The sequence below is a fragment of the Ailuropoda melanoleuca genome, chromosome 11 (assembly GCF_002007445.2).
Source record: "Ailuropoda melanoleuca isolate Jingjing chromosome 11, ASM200744v2, whole genome shotgun sequence".
Classification (NCBI taxonomy): Eukaryota; Metazoa; Chordata; class Mammalia; order Carnivora; family Ursidae; genus Ailuropoda; species Ailuropoda melanoleuca.
Genome location: NC_048228.1, coordinates 4390151 through 4398807, shown reverse-complemented (window position 1 = coordinate 4398807; position 8657 = coordinate 4390151). Strand labels below are relative to the sequence as shown.

Sequence of the window (8657 nt, the reverse complement as noted above, 5' to 3'; positions counted from 1 at the left end):
CTCCCAGGCCACCTCTTTCAGCCTCTCGAAGGGCCGCGGGGAGGATCGAGTGGCTCTCGCGAGATTCTCGCGCGGCTCGCGCCGGTGGCCAGCATGGCGGACTCGCAGTTGCTGCTCAAGCGGGGTTCTTTCCGCTCCACGTGGCTGCGTGCCCGCAAGAGTCGGACACAGCTAATCCTCAGCCGTCGGCCCCGCCGCCGGCTCGGGACCCTGCGGTGGTGCGGCCGGAGGCGCCTGCGGCGGCGGCTGCTGCAGGCCCAGGCAGCCGGCGCGGACTGGCGGGAGAGCAGCTGCCTGGTGGCGCGCGGCGACCCGGAGGCCCAAGACCGCGACCCCCAGCCCGGCTCCGGCCGCAGCCCCCGCCCCGAGTGGCCCCGCGAGCCTGCCCATCCCACCGGTGCGGCCTGCTGGCCCGGGCCGCGCGTTGGTGCTGCTGCCGCTCGAGCAGGTGGGTCGCGCCGAAGGAGCCGCAGCCCTGGGACTTGCGAGCGGGGAGAAGACCCTGCCCCATCTGCAGCTTCTCCGGCCGCAGGTCGAGCGCATTCCTCCTAGCGGTGGTGCTGAGCAGGGGTAACTAGAACCCTGTTGTGGGATTCTAGGTCTTCAGAGCTGAAAGGGACTTTAATAGTAGGAAATAATACTACTAGGTCACATTTACTGGGTGGTTAGAAAATGGCAGGCCCTGTGTTCCAAGCGTTTTAGGTTTACGAACCCTTTTAATGCTCTTAGCTCTCTATGGAGTCATTACCGTTGTTTCCGAAAATTTACGAAGAAACTGAGATATAGCTTAGGTAACTTGCTAAAAGGTACGCAGTAGAGGCAGAGCTGGTATTCAAACCCAGGCAGCCTAATTGCAGGTCCTGTGCTCTTCACGTGGACGCTGCTTGGGGAGGTCTTCCTGCAATGCAAGAGTAAAGTGAAAACCCAGGAATGGGAGACACTCCCCTGGCAGTGGGCCTTGGTAGAAAGGGATCCGTGAGAATAGCAGAGCCTAGTTCATGGGACCCCCTCGTTCTTCATGTGTCTGGATACACCAGCCATCTCTGTAGCTGTCCTGGGATATGAAATTAGGTTAGAGCTATTAAGTACCTGATGGTCACCTAGTACAATGTGTTGTTACTTGGAAATCACCTCCCTTTTGATATGTGAATAGCAATTAGTTTAGAAAACAAAAACAAAACAAAAGGAGCGGTGCCTGGCTGGCTGGGTGGAGCCTGCTGCTCTTGACCTCAAGTTGTCACTTCCAGTCCCACGTCGGGCACACACTTTATTAAAAACAGAATTTGTAATGTTAGTCTTACTTTCTTTGTTCTTCCTTGCTAGGGTTTTACTTTTAGCGGGATCTGTCGTGTGAGTTGCCTCTATGGCCAGGTGCAAGTGTTTGGTTTTACCATCAGCCAAGGCCAGCCTGCCCAAGATGTCTTCTCTACCTATACCCACTCACGCTTGACTATCAATGCAGTTCATTATTCCATTACTGAGAAAAGCAAGAAGGAGATGAAAAGGGAAGCCCGAGCTTTGCTCAGATCTCATCTAAATCGGGGTAAGAAAAATAACTGGATAATTTACTGAGGGTGTACTGTAATGAGGCTGCTATTTTTAGATCCTTCCTATTGCCTAGACATAGCACACTTTTCTGTGTCTATTTAAAGTGAAACTTGAGTGAAACTTGTCACCATTTTACAGATGAGAAAAATGGCCCAAGGCTACACAGCTACTGTGTAGCAAAAGCAAACCTGGATTGACTTCTCCAGGTGTGTTCCTAGTATGCAATATGGTTTTCTGAAGAAGGCTTTCAAGCATAATTCCTGCTCTCAAAAAGTTGTCAGTTCAGCCGAGGAGAAGGTAGTCCTAAACAGTGTAGAATTTAATGGAGTTACTATTTCTAAGGTAATTTATCTCTCTCTTTACAGATGACAGATGTTGGTTGATGAAGAATTTCTCTCCTCTGTGTTCCATCGTGATGCTAGAACAACTGAAAACCTCCACTGTGAACTTCTTAGTCAGCCATCCAGGTTTATCTTACGTTTTCGTACAAGAGGTAGGACCAGTTTTCATTCAGAGTTTTGCTAATTATTAATTTGTTAATTGAAACTTGTTAATTAATTGTTAAATTGTTAATTGTTAATTAATTTGTTCACCAGAGCAGTCATGTCAGCTGACTGTAGGCTGCTCCCTTGGAAGATCAGTCTGTCTGTTGTGTTGTAGGACATACACACTATCACATGTGTACAGTAAAATAGCGTAGAAAGGCACATCATGAAAAATATTGTCTCCCCTTCCCCGTTAGTTTTATTCCCCAGCGAAAGCCGTCCTTTCATATTGTAGGTGGTTAAATGCCTTTTGGAATTTTTACTTTATTTATTTATGTTTTTTCCAAAGATTTTTTTTTCTTTTTTCTTTTTTTTTTTTTAATTTTTAAGTACAATCTACCCCTCAGTGTGGGGCTTGAACTCATGACCCGAAGATCAAGAGTTGCATGTTCTGCTGACTGAGCCCGCTGGGTGCCCTGCCTGTCGGAATTTTTCAGATGGTTATCTTTTTATCTTGATTTATTAACTTGAGATAGTATAAATTTCCTCTGTAAATATTCTTCAGTGTACTTATAATTTCTCCCATCTCTCTCTCTCGCCTCCAAATTTTTGTTGACCATGTTATTAATTTCTTAAAGTCAAGTTCTGTTGCTATAAGTGTCTCCCACGAGCCATAAAAGGAGCCTGATCTGCAGGATGTCCAGGCTGACTGGACGCGAGGTGTGGGGAAGAACCGAGGAGTACATGCTTTTGGGTGCAGGGGTTGCTGAGATGGGGGCACCGCAGGCGGAGCAGAGTTAGACGTTCTGTTGGAGATGTCAGGTGGGCAGTTGCATATGTGAGTCTGGAGCTGGGAGCTGTCAGCAGAATGGCCCAAGGCCAAGAGGTGGGATAATAACACCAAGGGAGCTGATACAGAGAAACAGGGGGGTTCAAAGTCACAGCCCTTCGGCACTCCCAAGAAGAGGTCTGGGTGAGGGAGCAGCAGAGACTGAGAAGGTGGGGTCACTGATGTTGGAGAAAAACCAGGCTAGTGTAATTAGGAAGTCTTCAGAGGAGCTTGGAGTGAACAGTTGTGTCGCTTGCTACTGCTGGTATGTGGGACCCAAGAATGGAGCTGGGAGGTAGCCTGGTCTGGACAAGTGCAGGGGTAGTCGACTGCTGAGGGGGATAGCCGGACTGGATTAGGGTCAAGAGCCTAGGGAGGGAGGAACTCAGGGGCTTAATAGTAAGGGATTTTGCTTCTGTAGAGTTTAGCTGTAAAGGGTAAAGAAGAAATGACACAGTAATTGGAGGAGTGTGGTCAGAGTTTTGGTTTTTTGTTAAGATGGGTGAAAAAAAACCCCAGCTCGTTAGAACACAGCAGGTGGGAAGGATGCAGAGCTCCAAGGGTGCTGAGGATGCAGCCGAGGGAGGGCTTCTGGCTCTGGAGTCTGCGGGAGGGATAGGCCGGGAGAGCATGGGCAGTTCCCCCGGAGTAGCCATCACACGTGGAAGTTCTCTTTTGATTGTGTCGTCCCGCTTCAGGAAATGGGTCAGGGCCATTACGGAGTGGGAGCGGAGCTAGCAGACAGATGTCAGAGGTTTGAAATGAGAGGAGAAGGCACTCAGTGAGTGCGGGACAGTGATTGGACTGTTGTGATGATGTCCGTTTCATCTAGTGCAGACCCAGTAGCTGGATGAGGGCCATGGAAAGGAAATGGGAACCCTGTGTCACCAAGATTTTGCCACTTGCAAGTGAAGTTTCCAAACACCTTGATACTCTGTTTTCATTCATTTTTAGCTTTTTTTTTTTTTTTTCTGGGATACAGTATATTTTCACAGTATAGAGTCTTTTCCTTGAAACCTTGAAGGCCTTGCTCCACTGTTTGCAAGAATCCAGAGTTGCTGATAGGAAGTCACACAGCCGACTGGCTCTCATTCCTTTTATGATGTCTTTATCCTGCGGTTGATGACTTGCATGAGGATGTGAGCATGGACGGGTCTCTTCCTTGATCCTCTTCAGCACGGAGCCTTATTCCCTCTGAGCCCTGCCCGCTGCAGCAAGGGCCTGCTCCTCTACTGCTTGGGTTGGTCGGTGGCTTCTTGGTACCTCTGCTAGAGCGCCTGTGGGCCTAGTGGGCCTGTCTTCCACTTTCTTTCAGCCCAGTCTGCGTGTGTTCGTTGTTTTTTTACTTTATGTCTTTGGAGGCGGCCTTGGTTTTGTTCTAAAGCACCAGCCTGTTCAGCAGCTGTGGTGTCTGTTGAATTGTTCTTGTGGCAATCGCTTTTTAAACTTGCACGCATTTGGGGCGCCTGGGTGGCTCAGCCGTTAAGCGTCTGTCTTTGGCTCACATCATGATCTCAGGGTCCTGGGATCGAGCCCTGCATTGGGCTCCCTGCTCGGCCGGAAGCGTGCTTTTCCCGCTCTCACTCCCCTTGCTTGTGTTCCCCCTCTCGCTGTATCTCTCTGTCAAAATTAAAAAAAAAAAAAAACCAAAAAACTTGCACGCATTTTTCCTTTCCTGCGTGGTCTCCCGCAGAGGTGAGAGCAGCTCGGAAGTGCGTGTGAGCCAGGAGGACAGGTACAGACAACTGTAGGAATAGCTGATAAGACTTACTTGAAGGGATGGCTGTGGGGCTGAGAGGGGGCTCAGATCTACCTTTCATAGCTCATGACTGAGGCTTACTAATTTAGAACTGGAGGAAGAAACGTGCACCTATGTTCTTGTTTTCTTAAAGCTTAAATTGTTAATTTCAGAGTCCAACCTTCCAGATTAACTCTGAACATTTAGCCCTGAGGTCTGTTGGCATTAGAAGAGAGAAGAAGAAAAATGGCCTTCGTTTGACAGAGAGTGCCCTGTCGGCCATGGAGGAGTTGGTCACCGTGTCCTGTGGTGAGTGATCCCTGGTGATAAAGGGAGCCTTCGTCCCCCAGGGCCTCAGGATCACAGTGTACATGTAGAGCCCTAACGAAGGTGCCTAATTTGAGGCGTCAATGTTGTTTTGCCTCCAGAAGAAGTAGACGGCTGCCCTGTCATTCTGGTTTGTGGCTCTCAGGACGTTGGAAAGTCAACATTTAATAGATACCTGATTAACCAGTTGTTAAATAGGTAAGAGTGTTTTTATTTTTGTTTAGACATATTATTAGATATGGGTCATGAAATGGGATTTTTGATTTAAGAAACTAGACGGGAGGGCGCCTGGGTAGCGCAGTCGTTAAGCGTCTGCCTTCGTCTCAGGGCGTGATCCCGGCGTTCTGGGATCGAGCCCCACATCAGGCTCCTCCGCTATGAGCCTGCTTCTTTCCTCTCCCGCTCCCCCTGCTTGTGTTCCTCTCTCGCTGGCTGTCTCTATCTCTGTCAAATAAATAAATAAAATCTTTAAAAAAAAAAAAAAAGAAACTAGACGGGAATGCATCTTGACTTCTCAGTAGAGATTATCTACAAGTCTGTGCAAAGCCACTCAGCGGAGTGACGGCACTCTCTATTAGGCCGTGTTTTGGAGTGAGGCACAGCGGCCTCTTGGGGTGAACTGACCGTGCTTACCAGTGAGTGTGCAAGAGGAGTCCCCTGGTCTCAGAATCTGTGTCCATACCCAGAGGTTGAGAGTAGGGAGCGATTCTGTTGTGTTTTAATGATCAGGTTTTAGGAAAGTCAAAGTTGTATCCCTGTCATGAATGGATACTGTGACCATGCCTGCATCACATTTTCTATTTACATTTTTTTATGTTGATTGCCGTCTCTGGAGCATTCTACCAAAAAGGCTGCATAGGGTGACTGTGCCTGTGTATTGCATAAAGTCTGTAAGATCTGATGTATTCTTTGGACAGAGTGAAGCTAGTTGAGATTTTTCTTTATTTCTTTCAAATTTTCAGTATTTCCTGCGTTGACTATTTGGAATGTGATCTGGGACAGACAGAATTTACGCCTCCAGGTTGCATTTCTTTACTTAATATTACAGAACCAGTTCTAGGTACGTATTATGCATTTATTTCATGTCTTGGTTTTATAAAACTTAAATATAATGATACTTAAAAAAACTCAAAAAGCATAAGGGGCATCTGGCTGGCTCATTCGGTGGGGCATGCACCTCTTGGTCTCGGGGTCATGAGTTCAAGCCCCACATTGGGGATGGAGCCTACTTAAAAAAATAAAAAATAAATAAAAATTAGGGGAAAAAAAGAAAGTGAACACACCCCCCCCCCAAACTCATGGTCTTCCCATAACTGTTCTAGCTTCTGGAAAAAAATACTATGATACTTTTCTCGGGTTCCATTTTGGTAAATGGAACTGACAGCCATTTAGTTTTGTGTAAACCAGAAACACACCTTCCTGTAATATTCCCATCGTATATAAACCTGTATAATGGTGTAAACCAAGAAATTACATTGACACCATACTATTAGCTAATCAATGGATTTTATTCAAAATTCACCAGTTATCCTACTAATATGCTTTTTCTGGTTCAGAAAAACTCTGGTTCAGAGTCCTATGTTGCTTTTTTTTTAATGGTAAAATGTGCACAACATGATATTTACTGTTTTAACCATTGGTAGGCGTACAATTCAGTGACGCTAAGTGCATTCACAGTGTTACATACCCTTCACCACCGTCTGTATCCAAAACTTTTTCATTATCCCGAACTGAAATGCTGTTCCATTAAGGAACGCTTGCCCCACCTGCTCTCCTTCCAGCTCCTGCTAAGCTCTGTTCTACTCTCTGTCCCTATGAATTTGCCTGCTCCAGGTACCTCATGTAAGTGAAAACAGACTGTCCTTCTTGTGTCTGGTTTTGGTTTTCTGTTGTTGTTGTTGTTTTTACTAAGCATATGTTTTTTTTTTCTTTTTGCTTATTTTTTTATGTTTTTATTTCGATCCAGTTAGTTCACACAGTGTTACATTAGTTTCAGGTGTATAATACGGTAATTCAGCACTTCCGCACATCACCCAGTGCTCATCACGACAGTGCCCTCCTTCATCCCCGTCACCTAGTTCCCCCGTCCTCGGCAGCCTCCAAGCATAAGGATTTTAACATAGTCCATATTGTAGCAGATAATCAGAACTTATTCCCTTTTTGTGGGTGAATATCATTCCATCGTATACATGCATCACACTTTGTTGACGCGTTCAGCTGTTGAGGGACAGTTGCGTTGTTGCCACTTTCTGGCTACTGGGAATAGTGCTGCTTTGAACGTCAGCGTGCAGATACCAGTGCAAGTCCCTGCTTTTCATTCTTTCAGACAGGCACTAGGAGGGGAATTGCTGGGTCATGTGGTAACGCCGTGTTTAACCTTTTGAGAAACTGCCAGCCTGTTTTTCACAGTGGCTGCATTTTGCATCCTCGCCCACAGTGTGCAGGGGCCTCACTTCTCCACATCTTGTCGTCTGGATCACAGCCGTCCCGTTAGGTGTGCACCGATAACTCACTGTGGCTTTGATTCGCATTTGCCTGATGACTGATGATGCTGGGCCTCTGTTCCTGTGTTTGTTGGCCTTTTGTAGATCTTTGGAGAAATGTCTGTGAAGTCCTTCACCCATTTTTGAATTGCGTTGTTACTGAGTTGTAGGAGTTCTTTGTATGTGTTCTGGCTGTTAATCTCTTATCTGATAAACGATTTGCAAACATTTTCTCCCATCCCCTAGATTTTCTTTCCGTTTCCTTGACGGTATCCTTCAGTACACCGAAGTTCTTAATTTTAAAATCCAGTTTCATTTTTCTTTTTTTTTTTTTTTCAGTTTATTTTTTCTTTTGTTGACATTCTCTTGATGCCATATCCACAGTGTTGCTAAGTCCAATGTCATAAAGATTTTTTCTGATGTTCTTGGAGTTTTGTAAGTTTTAGCTCTTATGTTTAAGTCTTTGGTCCATTCTGAATTAATTTTTGTATATGATACAGGGAAAGCATCCAACATCACTTTTTTGCATGTGGATGTTGAGTTTTCCAGGTATCATCTGTTGAAGACTGTCCTTTCCCCCATGGGATGGTACTGGCACCCTTGTGGAAAAGCATTTGATCTTACATGTGAGGGCCTGTTTCTGGGCTCTCTGTTTTATCCCCTTGGCCTATATCTCTGTCTTTATGCCAGTTCCATGCTAATGGAGGAATGTGAGTCCTCCAACTTCATTCTTTTTCAAGATCATTTTGGCCATTTGGTACCCTTGCAATCCTGTGAATCTGAGGGTCAGCTTTTCCATTTCTATGAAAACGGCTGTTGAATTTTGGTAGGGATTGCGTTGATTAAATGTGTAGCTTACCTTGGGTGACACTGACATCTCAATAATGATAAATCTTCCTATACATGAACATAGGATGTCTTTCTTTCTAATTTTTTAGGTCTTTTTAAATTTATTTCAGCAATTTTTTTAAGTTTTTTTTTTTTTAATTTTTATTTANGATTTTATTTATTTATTTGACAGAGATAGAGACAGCCAGTGAGAGAGGGAACACAAGCAGGGGGAGTGGGAGAGGAAGAAGCAGGCTCATAGCAGAGGAGCCTGATGTGGGGCTCAATCCCATAACACCGGGATCACGCCCTGAGCCAAAGGCAGACACTTAACTTCTGTGCCACCCAGGCGCCCCCTCAGCAATTTTTTATAAAGATTTTATTTATTTATTTATTTATTTATTTATTTATTTATTTAT

At 45.6% G+C, this 8657-nt stretch overlaps 1 protein-coding gene across 1 annotated transcript in view; it reads left to right on the top strand.

The window, feature by feature from the left end:
* Window positions 1–46: 46 nt before the first annotated feature.
* NOL9 (nucleolar protein 9) overlaps window positions 47–8657 on the top strand; it is an 18708-nt gene continuing 10097 nt past the window's right edge. The window contains 7 exon segments of the mRNA XM_034672037.1: window positions 47–302; window positions 304–448; window positions 1324–1543; window positions 1914–2041; window positions 4774–4909; window positions 5029–5125; window positions 5890–6043. Coding sequence (XP_034527928.1) covers window positions 94–302; window positions 304–448; window positions 1324–1543; window positions 1914–2041; window positions 4774–4909; window positions 5029–5125; window positions 5890–6043 — 1089 coding nt within the window. The 5' untranslated portion in view covers window positions 47–93.